The sequence below is a fragment of the Xiphias gladius genome, chromosome 17, assembly GCF_016859285.1.
Source record: "Xiphias gladius isolate SHS-SW01 ecotype Sanya breed wild chromosome 17, ASM1685928v1, whole genome shotgun sequence".
Taxonomy (NCBI): Eukaryota; Metazoa; Chordata; class Actinopteri; order Istiophoriformes; family Xiphiidae; genus Xiphias; species Xiphias gladius.
Window position 1 is genome coordinate 21368850 of NC_053416.1, and position 23932 is coordinate 21392781.

The 23932-nt window shown below is 40.4% G+C and overlaps 1 protein-coding gene across 1 annotated transcript in view; it reads left to right on the forward strand.

The window, feature by feature from the left end:
• Positions 1-23932, forward strand: part of abr (ABR activator of RhoGEF and GTPase) — a 127144-nt gene that overhangs the window by 28975 nt on the left and 74237 nt on the right. Inside the window, exon 2 of the mRNA XM_040151100.1 lies at positions 17913-18094. Coding sequence (XP_040007034.1) covers positions 17913-18094 — 182 coding nt within the window. The remainder of the gene's footprint in view (positions 1-17912; positions 18095-23932) is intronic.

Below are 23932 nucleotides of genomic sequence, written 5' to 3' on the forward strand. Positions count from 1 at the left end.
CACCATCATCCTGACCAATGCTGCGGCTGGCGTGTTTATATGCTCCCGGAAGGCAGGGGCCATGATTAAGCATTCAGGTTAGTCGAGCGGAAGAAAAGAGAGGAGGAAAAAAGAAGGGAGGAGAGGGGGAGACAGGAAAAGGAGATAATGCCATTATGAGTTGAGAGGGCTGATGGATGCGCTCGACCAGTCACCCAGACAGACTCAGGTGAACAAACACATATAGGTCATATATCACCTCAGGTTTTCTTAAGTGGGCTCATAACACATTCCTGAATCATGGGTCTAAATGTATTTCAGTTAATGTGCGGTTGCAGGGTTACAGCCTGTATTAGAAACTGTCAAACCAACTATTAATTAACCAGCAGATAATTGTCTCTGTTTCTTTTTTTGTGTGTGTGTGTTTGTATACAGTATGTTTACGTGTGTTTGTGTGTGTTCATTAAAAATTAAGGCCCCTAGTAAGGGTTTGCCTTCTGTTCTCAGTAGGTTGGCCTCGTTGTTCCTTCAGTATTATAGAGACGCTCATTGAGAAGAAGACGACCCTCAGTGGGAGAAATAAACGTCTTTTGAGATGTGTTTCATGTAAGCTGTTGGGATTACAATGTATAGGGAGGAGAATTTTTGGTTCATGTTCTCCCATCATCTCACTGTTATTTATTTATTTATTTTTTTTTAGATATTTTCCCTCTCTGTTATATAAATAGATGTTGGCATCATTACAGACTATGATTGCCATGGTACAGCAATTCTTTAAAATCACTGTCCACTTTTTATTCATCACTTACTGTGACCTTTCGTAGATGGACCAAACTCAAAATCAGTCCACAAGGTCTCTCTCCAATCTTTGTGCGGGTGTGTCTGTGTTTGTGCACTGTGCTAACACACTCATGCCAGATGGCCGTGTGGCTCTGAGTGCTCTCCCTTTATCAGGCATCATCCTGCATCCCCTCTTTCTCTCTTATCTCCACTGTCACTCTTCCCAGTTTCTCATTCAATAGAAATCTCTTAAAATAAACTTCTGAAACAAATGCTGAGACCAGCCACATTGTCTGTAAAGTCTGCACATAATTTAGCATTCATGTAGTTTTGATAGCTGGGCAGATATAAAGCAGTAACCGTTGGCTAATGCTTGCTGAGTATGAGAGGAGTTTAGCAAAGCATCACCGCACAACCCTGTGAGAGTCAGAGAAATCTGCAGAAAAGCCCATGCCCTGTTAGATTCACGATTTTTCCCTGAGAAGTCCCATTTAGTTGCAGTTTTCTCATTTTCCTTATGCTGGTGTTAATCTTTATACCTGCTCTCCTGCCATAAGTTCTCTAGGGACAGAAGAGCTATCACAACGTGGGAGTGTTTTCAGCTCCTTTTTTCTCAGTGGTGTGAAGTTTTTCAGAAGTTAGGCCTAGTCTCATAGGCAGCCAAATATCAGAATTCAGCATTGATTAATAGTGCACAGTTATTCCAGTATTGTATTCAAAAGGGTTTCATTTGACAAGCTGGCACTAACACAACTAAACTGTTTTAAACCAACTGTCTCTGGTTTTAAAAGTAGTATCTGGCGCCTGAGGTTTTTAAAGCAGACTTAAACCGCAGTTCATAATTAACTGGCTTTGGTATGGTGCAACCATGTAACTACAATGAAGAAAATGAACAGGATGTTGACTAATTTTAAAAATAGCTTTCTTAGCAGCTGTTTGACACACGATACTATAAGCACTTTGTCCATAACAGCTTAGGACTTAGGTTCTCCATAAGCCAACAAAAACTGCCTTCAAATTTTCCACATAGTCCCCTTAAAGAAATTATAAAATGGACATGTATGTAGTTAGAGCCAGCAGAAAGTTGCAAGTATTCTCACATGGAGTGCACACCCACACAATGCCAGTTAGTTTTTACCTTCATCTCTCTCTTTAGTTTCCAGATTTCAGATTTCTTCTTCGATTTTTGTCCCGTAGGAGAGAGTCTCTCCTTTTGATACAAAGAGTAGTTCTATCTGCCTTTCATTAAAGTTACTTGAATGGTGTTACCCTGATGTGAAACATTTCTACGACCTTACTGAGCTGCACACCACTGCTCAGGGCATCCTATTCTATCCAACACACCTAGAGTGTATCAAACTCACTCCCTCTAATCTGCATCATATTCTCCTAATTGGACTTTGGAGAGCAATAGATAGACACCGGAGTCACTGCCAGGGCCTCCCTGAGGGCTATCGACAGCCGCTTGCATTTTAATAGCTTCACTCATTGTAGCTCTTTTGTTTTACTGTACGGTTTGGTACACTTTCCATTAACACATGCCCACGAACAAGCGTGGAGGGTACTGCTGCACACTGAGGAATAAATGCCCACACAGTAGAGCTGCTGTACTGTATGTTGTTAAGCTGAACCTGGGTGTGGGTTGGCAGCGAATAGCTCTACAGTACATGTAATGGATTGATTTCCTCATACCTGCTTACAAACACAGGGAGGGAGGGCAAGGTGGGAAGAGGGAGTTGGCTGTAAGATATGGTGGATCGGTATGGGTTATGTGGATGTTTGTGTTTGTTTGTGTGTGTGCATTGGTGTGTCTGCACTTGAATCTAACCTTTTGTGTTTGTGTCTGTATAGACATACTCTGCTTCGGGGCCCCGTGTACGACAGTGGTTGTCCTAATCTATGGAAGCAGTGGGTTGTATCCAACCAGTCCGTGCCTCTGGGATTTAGGCCAGCTAATTACAATGTATAGTGGCTGGCTGCCATGGTAACATTGGTTGGTTGGTTTTGGGGCCTACAGGGATGGGGGTAACGGTAATTCATGCACGTGCAGCAGAGGGGGCCTTATCTCTCGCTACATGCAAGCATATAGCACGCAAAGATATGCAGCTGTAGTAGAATTGTCATTCATTTGAGGCATAAGTGGACAATATTGCCTTTTATTGGACTCTTGTCTGGCAGGGAAGTGCTCTGGATGTGTGTGCACAGGTTGTGGAGTGGATAATGGGCACACATCTTCAATAGCATCATCTCAGTGCATTTGTGGTGGAATGCAAACGCAGCGTAAAACATTAAAAATCTCATCTGTCTGCCTATGTTAGATATTTCATGCTGTTTCGATTTTGGATTGGCAACTCTCCTGTCATCTTCCATTAAAGCTTTTGAGCCATCTCTCCCTTTTTTCTTCTCTGTCTGTGTTTCCTCTCGCCTCTCTTTCTTGCTCTCTCTCTCTCTCTCTCTCTCTCTCTCTCTCTCTCTCTCTAGTAACTAATGTGTGGGAGTCCTGCAGCGTACTGACCTTTTAAAGTGTGCTCAGCCTGTTTCCTAGTACGGTGGTTAGAATTATCTGAGGACCCAACCCATTATCATCTTGAAGAGACTGGATGAGGGAAAGGGGGAAGAAAGACCCTGGCTTAGCTGGATGACTCGTAGGCTTTCAGACCGAAGCTACTCACAGCTTTTGACACTGGTTTAGTTATTACTTAGCATTCCTGTGACATCAAGCCTGTAAAAAGCAGTGGGGTTATGTCCTATTTGCTTAAACGGAACTTGCATACACTTAAAATTAATTGTGTTTTGGAGTCTGAATGTTTACAGATACTGCTGTTTTTTCTTTGTTCCTCAGGTAGATGCATAATTAATGGATTATATCTATACAACAGAATAAGGTTAAACTCAGCGAAGAGAAAATATTTCATTATTTTATCAATGCATTAATACCTTTGGAAGTAAATTAGTATTAATGAGAGGTAAAAACGACCCATCTCTCTAGCAAAATTGGATTGCACATTGAAGTATTCCGAGAAGTGATCTGATTTCTTTAAATAAAATTGTAGGGCTCACCCACAAAGGACACTACATTCACCCTGATACTTATCGGGATGTGTTGAATGTGACCATGAATAATTCACACTTCACGTTCCAGTGTCCTCGCATATACTCAGTAAACCTGTATTTATTACTGTTGTATCTTGCCACATCCTGCATTCATGTGAAACTGATGCCGTTATTTTTAGAGCATTAAGATCTTAAATCTCTCAGCTTGTGTACAGCAGTGCTTACAATCTCAGTATATGCTGTTTGTACCATGTATATAGTTTCAGACTTCAAGCAGTCTGTAGTTGCTGGCTGGTGGCAGCTGGAGAGGTTTTCAAGTGAAGTGTACAGGTCCGCATTAGTTGGAAGAGACAACAATGAATCACAGGCTGGTATTTTGTTTAGGTGGTTTTATGAATTAAGGTTTATTATTGAGTTTAGTTTAGTTTATTTTCCTTTTTTGGAAATTTATTCTGAACCCTCTGTAGAGCTGCAACAAATAGTTGATTAATCAATTAGTAGTTAGTTTTAGTCAAAATGCAAAAACGTGCTGGTTCCAGCTTTTCAAATGTGAAGATTTGATGCTTTTCTTTGTCATACATGATAGTAAAGTGAATATTGTTGGATTTTGGACTCTTAACAATGTCTTGTTAGATAAAACAAGACATTTAAGAAGTAGCATATTTAAAATGTAAGACTTTCTGACTGCAATCTCATGGATTCCCTCCATGGTGCTGCAGTAAGCCAGGTAAACCGACTTTAAAAGATGATATTTTATTAAAATACACCCTGCATGTCTAATCAGTGAACCTAAATAGTTTAGAGACACATGCTCTTGATTAAAACCCTTGAGTATTCCTCGTTGAAGACTGTGTAAGCAAAACCTCAGTTATTTCTGAAGTATTGGTGAGGTGTCCCTGTGAAACAAAATTCCAATTTAATGCTCAAATAACAGGCTGGATTGGAATCTGTCATTGTGCAGGGTGACTTCACTTTTCAAACATCTGCTGATCTGTGCGCGCATTTGGCTGCGTGTTTTACGTATTTTGAGTATAACTGTTTAAAGATTGTATGACGATGGTGGCTGCGTCTGTATATCGATCACTACCGAAGCTGGATTGATCACAGCTGAGATTGCTCCCAGGGGAAGCAGCATGCAGTGGAGAACACAATCTGTCGCTCCACATCTACCTCTCTGGCCAAAGGCTGTTTGTTGTCAGCCAATGGGGTTGCCTTTGGTTTCTGGATGTTTTTTTAATAGGAATTGAGTGAAGAAAAAATCCTCTGAGCACCTGATGATTCTGGTTCACAGAAAAAATAATCCATTGAAAGTTAACGAAGCAGCAAATCAGGTCTAATAAATTCATTCAGAGGTTTCTTTTCTCTCCTAAGAGCTTGACAGAAGCTTACACTACAGTTGCAGGTTTTAACTAATATGTCCTAATGCTCAGAGAAGCTCCTCGCTTAATTTTTAGCTTTTTATTGGAAGCATCTACACGGTGTGGAATGATATTAGTTTCGAATGATGATTCTATATTGCTGCTGATTCTGTCCTCAGAGTCTCATGTCATGTTGCTGCTGCTGAAAAATTTTATGTTAATGAGGGGAATACAGGCCCGGGCTGTAAAGGTAGACCTTTTTATAAAAGCTTTTTTATTTCCCCAGGTTAACCTCTTGATTGATGACCACAGCACAAGGGAGTGTAAAAGCTTACATCTGCACCATCAATACACACACACAATGACCACGTATCTGTCAAGCCACTGATGTACTGTCACCCTGTCATGGCTCCACAGGGCTGGGAAGACTAGTAGCTGTGCAGGAAGCTGGACTCAATCTTTTTGTTTTGCCTCTCCTCTCCCTGTCTTTTCTCTGGTCTTCAGAGAATTGGATCTGTTATGGTTGAGCTCCCTTACATCTTTTGAGAGCAGCACCGAAGACGCAGAGGAATATCTTTTCAACCTCACAGAACGTGTGCACGCACGCACGCTCACACACTCACACACTCACACACTCACACACTCTCACACTCTCACACACATACACACACACACACACACACAATGTATATATACAGTAAAGATGGTTGAATAATGAACATGTATGTATGCGCGTGTATATACACATTTGTTTTCTATCTCCCTGAAGAAACTTTAAGATACACAACAACCCTGGCTTATAAACACAAACAAAAATGAGTGTGCGTATGTGCCCCTTATATAGAGGCAGGTTGCAGGCCTGCTTGTGTGCCTACACAGTGTTAGCTGGCTGCAGGGCATGATGTAATCCCTCTCCTTAGTAAAATTGCTGAGCAAGGTAGCACAATTCCCTGATTGAATTCTCACACTGCAGCAGCAACTTTCCCTCCCCTGACATTATTAGTTTGCAGCTTCGCGCAACTGGTCCAAGCTCCTATAGATGGACAACAGAGAGAGGTGGGAGAATGACAATATAGATCTGATGCTGTTTTTTTCTTTTTATCTTCTTCTGTTTGCCCAATGGAGTCTGTGCATCTTCTTTCAATTTGCTTCTTCCTCATACACATTCTATTGTATGTACTGTTTGGCCTGCAGCAAGGTATTTCAGCAGTTTGGTTTTATTTTCTTTCAGATTGGACAAATGTAAGACATTTTTCCACTATTTTTTGGAATTTTATAGAGCAAGCAATTAATCGAGAAAATGATCGGCAGATTAATTGATAATGTAAAAAGTGGTTAGTTGCTGCCCAAAACATTTCTACCATTAGAATGGTGGAATGAATTTGGAAAAAAAAACTGCATTGACGGAGGATGCAAATGTTTGCATTAGTGCCAACTCTTCTGTCAAGAAGGCAACACACAGTATTGTTTCACCACATACACTCTACCGCTGCTTTGCTCAAATCCAAATGGAATACTGATATACTGCTGTCACTGCAACTACATTATGTATTAGAGTTGATTCAGAGGTAGGCAATGAGAAAATGAGTAATCTTAACATGCAGGTACAGTAGCTGTGCAGCGGACGGCTTCATTTGCATACCAACGTGTTCTCAGTGTTTCATGTTTCCATATAGCAGTATACTTAGCAGTCGATATAAACTGTTTTTTTTGTTTTTTGTTTATTTTCTGAAAGCTCACTGTAGCTAAACAAATGGAGACTAGCCCACCTTCCATAGTGGCTCTAAGCAGGGGTCTGTCTGTGTGATGTCGCCTGGCATTGGAACTCTCACTCAGCTGCCCAGTGTGGGTGTAATGGGTGATGCAGTACTGGAGAGGTCACTTTTTTTTTTTTTTTTTTTTTAAATATTCTTTCTGTACAACTGCCTTCCTGGTGAGCGACCAACGTGGAAGGAAGTGATTATGTGTTGTACATAAATACGTAAACACTTTGCATAGCTGACACTGCCACTCCGTCTTAAAATGTCAGCATCCCATCCTTATGCCATAGTGATTTTACCATTTATCTCCACTTAGAGAAAGCTTGTTATTTAACTGCATTGGAGGCAGATAAAGTGGTGAAGACTGTTAAACACTCAACAACAAACAAAAACGTATTATTTAATCTTTTGTTGGAATTTTCCCAATCTATATTTTGTTGAGGGTGTTTTCCTCTAATAAAAGATTAGCATCAATAATGGGGATGCATGCTGTGGGTCACATGACTGAGGAACAAAACAAAGAGACGAGCTGAAATCTTGGCCATAATGCAAATATAGATCTGTTATGTTCACGATGATGGATTTCTTTTTTTGTGCCAGGTTCATAGTTAGCGTGTGCTTAGCTAGAAGAGAGCAAACCATATTACCCCTGCAGAGGTTTATTGTTTAGTGTGGAGAGGTGTGTAGCAGGTGATATTACCTGCCTATGCAGTCCTCAGCTAGTTTATGACTCAGGCTCTTCAGTTTTAAAAGTTTCACTTGTCCTCTGGTGTAAATTAGACACAACCAAAAAGCTTATTGACAAGCAGTAAGCTTTTGCATCAGCCTGGTCAGTTGTCATGTCAGCCTTTGTCCTTAACATGGAAACAAGGGCCGGTTATTGAGAGCGACAGGTGGATTTAGAGCTGTCTGTCAGGAGAGGTTAACAGCGAGAGTGATATGAGCTGACACTTGGCTCAGGTCATTGGCTGGATGACGGTATAGCGAGGGACAGAACAGCAGATTTAACTGGTTGCTTATGCAACAATATTTGGCATTTATTTGCAAAGCAGGGATGTTGGACTATCTCTGCTACTGTACAAACCAGAGCAGTGATTCTCTGGAGAACCTCTGGACTTTCTGCATTACTGAGATCCATCGATGAACGGTCATCTAGTAGGTTTTGAATGTTTTATCCCTTTAACTACCCATTACGTATACTTTATTCCTATATAAAGCATATCATGACATTTTAGATTTTCTAGGTTCCAGAAGAGACTTGAGTTAGTGTCAGTACATAAAATCAATTTGCAGATTCTTGAACTTAAACTTGTTCATGTCAGTGAACATTTAGTCCCCGGCTTTATATTTTGGCGAAGTCAACTTAATGTTGCATGGAAATGCTGACAGGCAGGGAAAACTCTTGGTGGTGCAAGATTTGAGTGTTGGGTGCTGAAAGGTGTTGCGTTCAAATACAGTGTACAACAAGCAGTTCTCTAAAGGTGTACTTCGGCACTGTGATGCTTTCTGCAAAATAGTCACAACAACACATAACATGTTCACAGTCACAGTGCTTACATGCTCAAGGTTAACATGTAAAATATTTGCAACATTCACCATCTTTAGTTAGGCATGTTAACATGCTAACATTTGCCAATGAGCTCTAAACACGAAGTACAGCTGAGGCTGATGGTATTTGTTCATAAACCCAACTATTGGTTAAATAAAACTATGAACTGATGATGGAGCTAGATGAAAAGTGAAGGGATAACCAGTTATTACAATACCCCATAGGGGAACATGAACATCTGTCCCTAATTTCATGAAAAACCATCTAAAAGTTGCCATGATATTTAACACAAAACCACAAATGTGAACTGCATAGTGGCATTAGAGGAAAAGTTAGGCGATCACTAAAGTCATTGTGTTTCATCCTTGGACACCATGAGTGTTGAGATATTTCAGTCTGAACCAAAGTAGGAGACTGAAACTGCTGAGTTAGTTTTCTTTGCTCAAGGCAGAATCAAACACTTAGCTTTTGCACTCTGTCACAGACTCATGCAGTTGCTGAAGTGAGCAATTCTACAGTTGCAGATTAGAGTGCTCTGCATCTTTGTGTGTGTGTGTATTTACTCCGTTCGAAAGGTTTTCCTTTGCAAGCCATTCCTCATTAACTGGGGCCTCGTTGTGCTAACCCCATCAACACACACCAGAGCCCATGAGTAATTGTGTAGAGCATGTTTCTGTGGTGTAAGTGACACAGTGAGAGTGTCTGTGTTCCCTCATGGGCTGTGCTAATTTCCCTAAGCATTATGTGGAGCGTATAGGAGAGGGAGAGGGGGAGAGAGAGAGGGGGAGAGAGAAACATCAAATATATGAAATTCAAAGACTAGTTTATTTGGTATTCAGAGTAGTAGTAGGAAAATTCAACTCGGAAACACTGTTAATCTTATTGGTGTGTTTTTCGACCTTAGGAGATGATGTAATGTCACAAATCTCACAAGGTGACCTTTTTCAGTATTTCAGTATTATAAAACATCAGCTGAAATGTCAGGTGGGAGGGGTCAGTCCCTCCTAATCAAAAAGGAACTCTTATTTCTGTATTTATAGTGACATGTTCGACGAATTTTTAATAGTCATATTTGGAGAAACCCATTGTACTCCACTGCCAGTAGCCTCACTAGACCAAAATGCAATGCAGTCAGTTTTGACTAAAGAGTGGACTCACAATCAGACATCCTACAGATGCAGCAAAAAAGGTATATTTTTTAACCTCTAAAACTGTATTTGATGGTACTTTTTCAGTTACACAGAAGAGAACAAATCTGCCTTGTGTTTAGCTGTTTCATAACACAAAAAAGACAGACATTTTACGGTGGAAAGAAAAAGTACTTTAAGTAACCCTTTGGAGTTACCTGCATTTATGTATGAATTTGTCTTAAAATCTTTGTCTTATCAGATCTTCATCTAAGCTATAATTATGAACAAACACGATCTTTTTCAACTAATAATACATCAATCATTGTATGTTTACTTGTCCACACTGAATACATCATTCACATGTGGGTTAGAGCTACTTTTGCCTTACAAAAAACATTTTCAGTTTGCTATTCACAAGAAAGCATCTGCTGATGTGAACCATGCTTGGAAAAAAAGATCTCAGAAGACTTAAGCTCAAGAACTGTTGATTTGCATGGAGCTAGAAAAGGTTACAAAGTCATCTCAAGGAGTTTAGAATCATCACTACACAGTTAGACAAACTGTCTAGAAATTGAGCAGATTTAGTTCTGTGGCTACTCTCTCTAGAAGTGTGTGCCCAGTGAAGGTGACTCCAAAGACACAATGCAGATTCTTAGTGAGGTAAAAAAGAAGCCCAGAGTAAAAGCTAAAGGCTTAAAGGAATCATGGGAGCTGGTAAACATCTATGTTCATGAGTCTAGCATATGCAAATCGTGGTGCATGGCAGGACACCATAATCCATGCTGCTGCTATCCACAAAAATAAACATTAGAGCATGCATGAAGTTTACAAAGAGCCCATTTACACTCAACAACACTACTGGGAAAATGGTTTGTGGACTGATTAAACTAAAGTTGAATTGGTTTGGAAGTACACCTAGCAACACACATGGTGTAACAAGGGCACTGCAGACCAACATAAACATCATCCCAAAGGTGAAGTACATCTGTATGGAAGAATGGTCTGAAAATCCTCCTGAACGTTTTGGGACGTCTGATCCGCAGTTAATGGAAGTACTTATCTGAGGTTATTGCTGTCAAAGGAGGTTTGACCAGTAATTGAATCCAAATTCAATGTTTAATGGATGAGTTTAATAAAGACCCAAATTATTAATATTGTTTTTGTGCTATTACCTTAAGCTCATTTTGTTTGTCAATACTACTGACTTGGATGAAGATAAGATCACATTTTACATACTTTTTCCAACCACTGTAGATAATAATTGTTCACACATTTTTTTTTTTACCTGTAATATTTGAGATTCAAAAAGAGAGGGTAGCCAGTCTTAATTTTGTCAGTTGAGACAGTTGTGTTTCTATCAAAAACTAAAGTATCTGTACCAACATGACTTTAGTAAGTAGCTGTTAGAAATAGAAGAGGTCGTATGGGTTTCATTAGGTAGTGGCAGCAGATACACACATGCAATATCTACATCTGGTTTAAACCACCCTCAACATTTAGTCTCCATTTCAATCAAAGCTTTTATTCCTTTAAAACTCTACGCAGGCCAGTTCTGCCTCTGTCAGCACAAGCAGGATATGAACAGTGTAAACGTGGTTTTATCTTCCTCATACTTTGGGGTGTGTTTATACACTCTCTCAGTTCAACTAATGGTACAGTAATGGCCATCAGCTCTAGCCCAGTCTTTTTAGAAGAATATGTTTTCATGAACATGGTTGGCTCTCAGCTAATTGTGAGTCTGACCAGTGACTGACAGGTCAGCCATTGGACCCATAAAGGTCAGCTTTGTCAGACACTGAACTCTCGTTTGCTTACTCAGTATGACCTTTAAGGTTTCATGGGGAAAAACTTTAAAAGAATTCTTCTGAGTTTTGTTGACCCCTGCACCTAATACCACTGACTTAAATGATATGGTCACATGTTCACAATAGAGATTGGATCTAATAGAAACACTGAAGTTATGTTGGCCACTGCAGACTTGGCTTCAGAGCTGCTTACCTATGTCTATAAAGACTGATAGATAGATAGAAAGATTTTTCCTGTGCCTGGGTGACATTTGATAAGAGCCAGGGAAGTAAGCTATGTTAGGGACTTGAATACCCAAATGATGTATAAAAATACACCTACAAATAGTTAATCAGTTTGGTTTATCACTAGCAGCTTGCTGTGTTAGTTTGCAACAGCAACATGATCTGAATCATTTTCAAATATGAAGACTCCACTAATCCACAGCTGGCTTCACTACAGCAGCTTGTGGGTTTCAGTGTTTGGTTTGGCCGTTGGCTTTCCATTATGTTGTTTGATAAGTGGTTGAATTATGAACTATCTGAACCTGAAATCCAGTTCTGGTTGGTTCCTCATACTACAGTACATAGTGTACCCAGACACTCATACTATTGACTTTTATGGCTCCATGACCCATAACCCATAACAGGACAGTCTTTATTGGCTGGCTGGGAAATGACAGTATTCAGTGCACAGAGAAACATATTGATGCCTCACTACATTTTATAGCTTCCATATAGTAACTGCTCTTTTTTGTGTGTGTGTGTTTGTTGCTTCCTCCTAGGCAGTGGGTGTTCTTGAATACATAATTGTTGCCTTCATTTGAATGAGACCTATCCGAAAGCTGTATAACAGTGGAAGTATTAAACACAGAACAGCTCCAAACTGGCTCTCTTATTTTCATATCACAAGCTTTTCAGTTCATGTCGTTGAATCTGTGAAGAAATGGGACCAGTGGGACTTTAATTGTGACATAATTTTTGCCAGACTGCCTTAGTGACATGGATGACTGCCAGTGAAGGTGTTTCGGGCACACAACAATCACACATACGCGGCAACACACTCATGGCTTTCTTCTTTGAGGCTGCTTGTGTCATTCGTTCTCTCCTCTCCAGCAATGGTAAGTCAGGTCGTCCTGTGTTTGACTGTGTAGTTTCTCTGGTCTGTGGATGTGTGTGTGAGCATGTGGCTAGACCCTGACAACTTTGTGTAGGTTCACTTCACTTCATGGTGGGGATGTGCCAGACCGTGGCTGTATTGATTTCTCAATAGGATCTTCCTCCTCTGCATGTAAATCCTTTTACTTGACATTATCTCCTGTTTAATCGCATGTCATGTTGAGCCTGTCCTCATTTTAACCCTGTGAAATATATGTATGGGTATGTTTGCAGACCGCTCTATTGAGCAGTAATAAGAGCTTAGGGCTAATGAATCCTCTCCCCTAAAAAAAAAATTCCCTCTCCGTGGTCTGACAGTGCAGAAAAGATTTAGCAGCTTGTCATCCATGGGGACTGTCAGTGTGACTGACTAAGACAGCCTACATTTTAGCCTATCAGAGTGTGTATAGAAACGTGCACGTTCGGATTTCTGTGTCATTGGCACATGTATATGTGAACATTTGTGGTAGGGTTTTAAAAAAAAAAACAGCAATACAACCAGGTGGTGTTTGATTATGGAAAACATGTCTTACTGTGCTCTTCCCTGTTTAGCTTCACAGCCTTAATTTTAGATAGATAGCTGACTTTTTGATTTCACACTCTGTGGGTACCCTTTTTCTTTTTCTAGTATTTAAACAAAAGATAGGTGATAAGCATTATTTAATTTCCTCCTTCTCAATATATCCTTCTCCTCTTGTATATCTGAGTGTTTCTGCAATATAACCATTTCATATCTAGAGTAATGCATTGCTGTATAGCTCCATACTGTAAAAACACTGAGTGCTTTTAAGCACTGTAGTAGAGGAGTGGGATGCTATGTATTACTGGACTTTGACCTGCCATTACCAAAATGCAGCAGAAGCATAGTGATGTTGAAAAAAAAAAAACCCCAACAGAGTATGCACAGGCAACCGTACCAGCTTCCTATTCTGAGAATCTGCATGAAATTCCCTATGCAGAGCGCATATTGTAAAGTTACAACTTAATCAACCTGTAAATCAATGAATGCACAGAGCCTGGTTGTTATCGAGATGCTCCTCGTGTGTACTTAATAAAATAGACGCTACAATGAATGATTGTTCATGACTGTGAACTCTGTCTTTTATAGTCCAGGGGCACACAAACTGAGAAAACTTACCTAATTGTAAATACCCCTCTGTGACAAAAATATACCAATACAGGATTGCATTTCAGCCACATTTACAGGTGGATGTTTTACTGATATGGAAGCTATGCTGTAGTCATTAACCTTGGACTGACAGTCTTTTAGTTTAAATGAAAGTTTTATGTCGTATGCTAAATTTGAACTTCTCAAGGGTAAGTTAATATAAATGTTTTATTCTTTAAAAGTAGATGTCATTCTTTACTTAAGAGTAATTAATGTAAAATGCTTAATTTATCAATCTATGTCAATTTTTACCAGATAATGCCAATGTTGGTGCAGGGTAGTACATGTAATTTTGATTGAGTAGAGTATTTAAGCATAGTTTTAATGAACTATAATTAGCATGTGCTTCAGTTGTCATTCAGAGGGCAAACAGGTTTTGTCATCCTGCTGGTTTCTGTTTGAAAGAGTTGACAAATCAGACTTAAACACCTTAAAAATATGGTTGTGTATCCAGATCATGTGAAGTAATATTAGCTGATGGGTCCTGAGACTGATCTATTGAATAACCAATGAATTTGTGCATATAATATCACAGCTGGCGTATGTGGCATTTTCTGTTAACTGTGTCAGATATGGCTTTAATCTGATGGTGTTACTGAATGCATAATATTTACAGTATTCCTGTTTCTCTGATGTTCTGTGACCGTGCTGGGTCTTGGTCTGATCTCATCACTGAGTGGCCAAGCAACAGCAGCCACCCCGGCGAAAGAGATTTTCACAAATGCCCTCTATTTTGTATCCGCTCCTCTCTCCCTGTCGTGCACTAATATTGCTAGTCAGAAATAATGTGTATTAATCATGAACACTCACACACAAAACTGCACTCAGAAATTCATTCAAACAAAGTGGCTGTAATGACACACATTAACAGTGTAACACATGCAAATACACAGCCGACATTAAACCAGCAGATGCACAAGACCTCATGCAACTGTAAGTAAGGAAAGAAGCACATAGAGCCAAAGAGCTTAGTCTACATTCAGTCCATTTGCTCTGCTTCGTCCTCAGTGCTCTAACTCTGGTCTTCATGATGGACTGGCTCTCTGCTCAGCACAGTAGAGGCAGTATTTCTGAATGGTTCTACTGCCTATTGATGTTTCTTCAAATAGAAATGAATCATGGCCTACATCTTTGTAATACAGGGAACAGACCTTGGTGCTTGTCTAGACATAAATGTTTTATTCTTTAAAAGTAGATGTCATTCATTACTTAAGAGTAATTAATGTAAAATGCTTAATTTATCAATCTATGTCAATTTTTACCAGATAATGCCAATGTTGGTGCAGGGTAGTACATGTAATTTTGATTGAGTAGAGTATTTAAGCATAGTTTTAATGAACTATAATTAGCATGTGCTTCAGTTGTCATTCAGAGGGCAAATAGGTTTTGTCATCCTGCTGGTTTCTGTTTGAAAGAGTTGACAAATCAGACTTAAACACCTTAAAAATATGGTTGTGTATCCAGATCATGTGAAGTAATATTAGCTGATGGGTCCTGAGACTGATCTATTGAATAACCAATGAATTTGTGCATATAATATCACAGCTGGCGTATGTGGCATTTTCTGTTAACTGTGTCAGATATGGCTTTAATCTGATGGTGTTACTGAATGCATAATATTTACAGTATTCCTGTTTCTCTGATGTTCTGTGACCGTGCTGGGTCTTGGTCTGATCTCATCACTGAGTGGCCAAGCAACAGCAGCCACCCTGGCGAAAGAGATTTTCACAAATGCCCTCTATTTTGTATCCACTCCTCTCTCCCTGTCGTGCACTAATATTGCTAGTCAGAAATAATGTGTATTAATCATGAACACTCACACACAAAACTGCACTCAGAAATTCATTCAAACAAAGTGGCTGTAATGACACACATTAACAGTGTAACACATGCAAATACACAGCCGACATTAAACCAGCAGATGCACAAGAGCTCATGCAACTGTAAGTAAGGAAAGAAGCACATAGAGCCAAAGAGCTTAGTCTACATTCAGTCCATTTGCTCTGCTTCATCTTCAGTGCTCTAACTCTGGTCTTCATGATGGACTGGCTCTCTGCTCAGCACAGTAGAGGCAGTATTTCTGAATGGTTCTGCTGCCTATTGATGTTTCTTCAAATAGAAATGAATCATGGCCTACATCTTTGTAATACAGGGAACAGACCTTGGTGCTTGTCTAGACATAAATGTTTTGTGCACCGTGTAAGGCTTTTAGGGTATTCCATTTGTCTTTTGTACTTATTTATCCCATTCAGGGTCGTGGAGGGCTGGCACCTCTCCCAGCATGCCTTGGATGAGAACCTGTCTATCACAGGGCTAACGCACTAAAGAAAACACACAGACATTCAAACCCATGTTTGCACATCCGATCTGGCAATTTATAGTTTCCAGTTCACCATACTGAACCCTGGTATGCACCGTTCACTGGGTCATTGGGAACATTGAGCCTTACACTTACTAGCACACTCAATCAAAGCATCTTTCCAGCTCACAGTTGAGTTTCAAAACATCAACTGTGAACTGCGAAGAAATTTGAGGATTTGTAGGTGCTATTATTGAGACCTACGACATCAGGTAAACATCTGAGATAACAAAAACACTTCTGTCTCTTTTTCTCTCTGTCATACTTAGACACTCGTGTAACTTTAGCAGATTGGGAAAAAACTAGCCTATCAGGAGGCCGGAAGGTGTATATAAGAGTCAGACAGGGAACAGAGGGGGAGAGAGATAAGGGAAAGAACAAACAGATGTACAACACACTTGTATACGACTGAGAAAGCAAATCTTTTCTCTGATCCCAGCAAAGTCGGAGTTGGACAGCTGGCCTTACCTCACTTCTAATGTTCTACTCGCGTCACCTCGCAGCACTTCAGCACAGTGTCAGTGTTTTTTGTGCATGCCTCGCTAAGTCAACTAAGACCCGAATGCAACATTTGTCAGCTAAATACCCGACAGTTACAAATAAACCATATGGTAGCCGTGACTCCCGATGGTCCACATCCAAACTCACATGCAACTAACAGATGGAGGGTTGTTTTTTTTTTTTTTCTTTCCTTGATTGACAGGTGGGTGGTCCAGTGACTGTGGGTTATGGTGCATGTCATTAGGTGACAGACGACAGTGTGTCGGCCACTCTAGACACCCATCAACATTAGCTTGATGGTGTGTTTGGTGGGGATCAACCCCTGCTTTCATTTTCCAATCATTCTCCTTTGTGGCTTGTTAGATTTGTCCATTATTCTTACACACATGCACACTCTTGAGCACATGTATGTCTGTGAGACAGTGGTGAATTGACACACAGGTTGTGTTTTAAAGTGGTGGTTTGAGCTTGGCACAGGTTGTGTGCAGGCAGATAGTCACACCTACGCGCATCCCACATGATTCTCTTTTGTAAAAGTTACAGATTGTTGTACAAGCTTTGGTCCATGTACTCAAGTTCATAAAAGGAATATACTGTACTGTATCAGATAGATAAACAGAATTTTAAAAAAAAAGCAGGAAGACCTGGCTAAGACAATGTAAGCTCAATCACTTTTTACTTACTTTAAAAAAAAATCTTGTGATAACACAGGAACAGGAATTAATTTAAATGTAGAAAGTCACATATGGAGCTTGCTGCTTTGTAGCATCCTAAGCACAGGGGCTGACTTTCTTGAGTTCCAGGTTAGCACTGAAGTCAGTTCAGCCAGACTTTTTCATGCTGTTGTTGGCATGTTCTTAGCTTGTTGATGCCATTGAGCCTTACAGCAGCATCTACAGTCCACAGTTAGGTGTCAGTCTGTGATTTTGTGTAGTCCCATCTTTAGTCTTGCTTTGCCTATTAAAACTCCACATGCTTTTCTAAATTGTCTGCAGAAATTTCAGCTTTCGTTTGACCCATTCTGTTTGTGTTTTTGTCATATGTGTAGCACCTCAATCATTAGAACTTTTAAAATTAAGCTGTCTTGGTTAAATTTATTCCATATTTAATATCTGCCTAGCTAACAGAATAAGTGGTGGGTAACAGGAGAATTTAATGCTTGAAAATGGCATTTAGGAAATACTGGATTTTTCTCACTGAGTCATGCTTATGAGTCACTGGAGCCGAGCAATGGCCTTGTTCTTTGTGGTGAAATGCTAACTGGTATCTATCGTTTTTTTTCTTTTCATCTCTCCCCCTCTGTCTCTGTCCCTCTCTCACTCTGTCCTCCAGATTTTAACTACAACACAGATGGCTATGAGGCGGACGGGGCGGAGGACGGCAAGTCTCAGGATGGTTCGGAGACGCTGCCCTACATAGATGAATCGCCCACCATGTCGCCCCAGCTGTGTGCTCCCCAAGGGCCCGATGGAGGAACGGTCTCCCCCACACCACCTGAGGGTCTGCTGCCTGGGGTAAGAACACACACACACATACAGATGTAGGTACAAACCAGTGGCAGTCCTCCACATTTCAACTTCTACACACCACTTCATATTATTACCTCCGCCAAAGGAGGCTATGTTTTTACCTGTGTCTGTTTGTTTGTTTGCTCGTTTATTTGTCAGCAGGATTACTTGAAACCTACTGAATCGATTTACACCAAATTTGGTGGAGGGACAGGGTATAGGCCAGGGAAGAACCCATTATATTTTGGTGCGGATCCGGTTAAAGGGGCAGATCCAGGAATTTTTTATCACTTTCCTTAACGTTTCAAGATGGGGCATTTTTCGCCGCATTTTTCTATGCTGTACCGAGTGCAAGTCTAGATAGTCAATGGAATAATGTGACAGATGGGAGAGAGAGGGGACGTGAGACATAAATCATGTCCTGGATGCTCCAATTTGTGGTTACACGCTAGATGAGTGATCACTGCTCACAAGTACAGAACACCTCCAGGCTTGTTTCTTCAGCAGAGTAGGTAAAGACCCTGAAAGGTCTTAAGGAATAGACTAGTGGTTTTGTAGATTAGCCCATCAACCATGGCCTTTTTCCAAAGAACTCCCTTAGTTGTTAGATCGATTCCCCACGTTGCAGGGAACTATTGATTCTAGGTTATTTTATTACGGTATGAAAATCAACTTACAGAGACTTGAAATTTGCTTGGAACAGGTAACCCACCACAGTGACTATTTTGTCACCTAATTCATTTATATATGTTTATGAAAATGAAACATTATCTTTGCATGGTAATGCAAATGTGAGCAGCGACTGTTTTGAAGACTCTTCCTGATGATGCTTTTCAACTGTTGCTGGAAAGTCAAGGATTCGCCACATGATAGAATATGTAGAACACAATGAAAAGGTTTTTTTTTTTTTTTTTAAATGAAAGCATTCTAATGGTAATTTAAATGTTTTTCTACGTCTAAAATTTTCCATTATGAACACTCAGACATCCTGTTAGGAATATAATACAGTTAAATCTGACATATCATCAGAAAGTGTTTTCCCTCGGGTATAGCAATAGGAGCTTCACCTTGGATGATTTCCTCCAGGCTTCATCTTCCTACTCTGATGTCTCTGTGATGACAGTCTTTTAGTCTTTCTGGGCTGCTGATTGTCTGCGCCTGAAGTTAGCCATCGGATCTTGACTTGTTGTAATTCTTAACGATTAGCCACAATAGCTGGACTGTGTCACATTCACAGCAGCAGGAAATGACCACTGACCCAGATGAAGTTTTTACACCACCAGCACCAGTCATCTGCCAGTAATTTGTCTGAATGGAGAATATGTTTGCAGATCATGTTTATCCACAAATTTATAATTCTTTAAACGTTGCCTCCATCTTTGGCTCCAATTGGCAAGTGCTGATAATATTTCACAGTCATCATTTGTGAGTCAATCAGGGTTTAGTGCTGTGGTGCATTTTGTCTTTGTATTTAGACTTTACAAAATACCTACAGTACATAATTTAGAACTGAAATACTGTGAAGAGGAAGAGCAAAAACAGTTGCTCTTTTGTTTATTCAAAATAAACTGCTGCTGCCGCTGCTGCCTCTGATGCCGGAAATATAAAACACTCACTCTTTTCTGCAGACTTTCCCAGGAAAGTATTACCAGACACCAGGCAACAGCTGTGCAGAAGTTTTCATGAAATGGATATTTGTTGGGTCGTTGTCATTCTATAAATTTCTGATACAGATTACCAATATATATTACTCATATAAAAATCTTGAATTTCTTTTTATCTGCATATTTCTGTGTCTGCAGTCCTGTCGTTTACTCATCCCCTCCTTCACATCAGTAGGTCAGAGGTTAGCAGTGATCTTTTCATGCCTCGCCACTGTGTGTGTGTATGTGTTTGTAAGACTGTAAATGTGTTACCACTTGTGTGTCTGACACCGTGAGTGGGTGTTTCAGCATCCCGGGTACGCTCAGCGGGAGTCATGTCGACCCTGACCTGAACCAGCCCTCCCACTCACAGAGAGGGAGAGAAAAAGAGGCTGGCATTTGCACTTCATACATCACAGCAGCTTTGACATGCAGCATAAAAAAGTCTGAATGAAAACTACAGCAGACATGAGAATGGTTGGATCAGACTTTTTTTAAATTAAATTTACATCTTCACAGTTTACTTCATCTTCAGAAATAGAGACTTTTTCTGGAAATGGCCTTCTCACTTTTGATACCTTTTGTACCAATGTCTCACATCACCTTTTCCATCCTGTATTCACACATTATATATCTTCACCCTCCACTTACTCTGTCTGCTCTTTAAATGGGCCCGCTGTCTCTCCTCTGGGCTCTTTCATCTTTATTCCAAGCAGTCCTATTATCACAGTATTCTAAATACACTGTGGCCTTGATCATCAATCTTCATGTAATAGTGGTAATGAATGAAGTACTAAGATTATTGTTCTGTTACGTTCACTGTGAGTCAGCTCAAGTAAATGAAAATGTGTCTCCATCTAGTGGCAAGTTTGGGTAAGAAGAGACCAGACAGGAGAATTTCACATTGGGAAAACTATTTAAAATGTAACAACATTTGAAAGGAATAGTTCAAGGCCTGTTGCTAGAGGCCAGATCTCAGGAAGTGAGTAGCCTTAAAGAAAACTGATGATGTTTTCATTACCACAAACCACTGCAAAGAAATGCAGTAGAAGTGCTCAATCAGTCTCAAGTGCAGTGAATCCAGGGAGCCTGAGGTTGCTCTTAAAGGTGAAATAAGTTGTACACAAAAGAGAGATTCTTCAGGCACTTTTAAGGAGAGCAAAGATGGAATTTTAACTGCATATTGACTATGTTTACTCAGATGAGTATATTAATGGTTAAAAATGCAAACGACTTTTGACCTCACAGGGTTTTCATCAAGGTACTAAACATTTTAATCTCTCCACCTTCAAGAAGCCATAGTTGCATGCATAAATTTAGGCAAAATCTAGCAACAGACTTACAGTTCTGATGCTGTATTCTGTATAAATCCGCCCACTCTGTCCTTTACACATCTCCTGTCCCCTATACTTGAGTAGCAAATTGAGTCAGATGAGTTTATAGTGCCTGCTGACTTGATGCTGCAAGAGATTGATTGTGGGTAATTGATGTTGAACGCTGATGCCTCATGGACTCTAAAGTTCTTTTCCACTGAAGTTGTTCTCTCCTCACCGCCTTGTTACGTCAGCCTTTTTCCTTTTACTGAGTTTGCACAGGCCTTTCATCTGCTGACATGAGAGCGCCAATGCTGACACCTCCATGCCAAGATACATACATTCAGCATTTGGAGCACATATGTAAACATGAACGCATAAGAATTGAATACTAATATATATCTGCCTGTGCTGAAAGAGAGATCCCTCCCTTGTTGCTCTACTTAAGGTTTCTTTTCCCTTTTACTGCTTCCTTTTAAGAGCTTTTCCTTATTTAAAAGGAGGGTGTCATATGAGGCAAATTCTTAATTGTGGACTATATAATTATAACTGGCTTGACTCGTTTTATGATTTGTTTTCTTCCTCCTCTTTCTTGTTTTTTTTTTTTGTTTGTTTTTTCCATTCAGTCTTTCTTTAGGTCTGGCTTTATCTTCTCTCCTTTGTTCCCCTCTATTTATTTAATCCTTTCACTGCTCATATTAATTACTAATAATGATGGTGACCCAGAAATACAAGCCAGAAGCATAAATTTTTGTGCTTTATTTTTTTTTTTTCCTTATTTATTTTCCCCAAAACTCTTCCAAGTCTGAGGCCTGTAATATAACTCTGACCTACATATTGTAGCCAAGGAGGTTAGCAACTTGAAGGACTAGCCTCAATTTTTTAAGATTAGTATATATAAGTGGCCAGCAAAAATGAGGTTTGGCACACACAGAGGACCTATAATCGTCAGCCAGGGAGGCAAAGAAAGAGATGGGAGGGCTTGTAGAGCAGTTCTGGGTGCCCAGGGTCAGAAGCAGGGTGAGACATTGTTAAACACACTGCTAAGTCACACACACTAAATTGTTGTATCTTGACATTTTCAGTTTAATTTAATTTCAAGCATCCAGAGTTATTGATTTTCCTAACAGCTTGTCTTGGTGCACATGAACAGTAATTTATATTTTAACCCCATGTTCTGCCTTTGTGAAACTACTGTAACCCAGTGAACTATGTGACCAGTAATTAGAATCAGCCACACCAGCGGCACATTAGCTGGTCTCAGCTCAACATCCGAGGCTCTGGGCAGATCAATAAAGAGACAATGGCCAGAGAGGAGGAGACAGAAATGAGCTCTGTAAAATTCAGTGATGTAAGAATGAGAGAAACTGTGGGTTTGCGTGATGAGGAAGTGGCTTTTGGACTGTAAACGGAAGAAAGAAATAAAGAGAATGAAGCAGACTGACTCTCACCAGTGAAGCACAGAAAGACACGGCCCATGTAGCCAACAAGGAAGTGGCTGGATAGTGTTTGTTGTGAGGGGAGGGGCAGCTGTAGAGAGAGGGCAGAACTCATCGGCTGAGGTGGAACACACACATATAGAGTACACACATAAACACACTGACACACACCAGGAAGGCCAGCAGAGGAAGGGGGTGGGGTTGTGTAGGCGGGGTCCTCTCTCTTTCTCTCGGTGTCCAGACGACTTGCTCTGAAGGGAAAACACTGATGTGTCCAGGCAGGCCCTGAAGAAGGGAATCACAGACAGAAAGACGAGAGGAGGAGGAGAAAGAAAGAAGAAGAAGAAGAACAAGGGAAGAATCATGGAGGAGGAAGAGGAGGAGGTGCTGTGCTACTTGGACAGGGTGCTGGAGGAGGAGGAGGAGGTGTTTGAATATGGAGATGGGGAGCTGGATCCCATCACTCCGATACATAGACAGTTCAAGGTGAGACAGAGGCTGGACAGCTGGATACAGGGAAAATACACACACACACAAAATCATATACATGTCTACACTTGCAATTCTAACACCCTGACCAAGCTTAAAAGCTTGACTAAATATAGCAAAGTGGAGAGTGTTATTGCTGTGTTGGCATGATGTGGCGTCATGTGCTGCTACGTGTGCCTTTGAGCCAGCTGTGCTGCAAAAGTGTGGGTACAAGTGTGTGTGACAGCAATTGGGTATCTCAGCGTAGCCTGATGAGGCGGCTACTCTGGATCAGGTCTCCTCACTCTGCTGCGTTTTAAAGACCGCTGGTTTCTGTTTCTCATGGTCACTTCTGCATATTAAGAAGCTTTGCAAGTCTGTCTCTGTGTGTACCGATCCCAGTAGATGAACTGACAAAAAGCAGGGCTGCCTGTACCAATCCCGGTCACTCTTTATATCAGCTCCTTTATCACACAAAATAAGAACAGAGGGCACAATAGAAAGGCACGCGGCGTGTTTCTGTATGAAAAGCGTAACTTAGAAGTGCACGCACAGGAGCAGGTTGCCGTGGAAAAATCCTATCACCACTCATGTATTTCTCATTCTGCCCTCTCGCCAAACAGTAGCTCTTTGTACAGCAGAGGGAAAATACTGCCGCTGTTGGAAAAAATAGTTTTTCCCCTTCCTGTCCTGTCTTTTTTTTTTTCATCCTGCTGTTACATATTTGTCACAGAAGGAGTAAGCTTAACACGTCACCAACAAATACACAGATCCTTTGAGTTGTGCATGTTTATTTTGACGACAAAATGCATTTTTCTCTGCGTTGTTTAGTCAAGGGTCAGGACAAGTAGAAGGATCTGGCATCATATCTCAGACCATTAAAAAAAGCTCTTGTACAAAGTTCATCTGTAATTTCAATTTAAAAAAAAATAACAAAAAAAGAAGTCGTCTGAACATGTGAGCATGCATATGGTTTGTGGT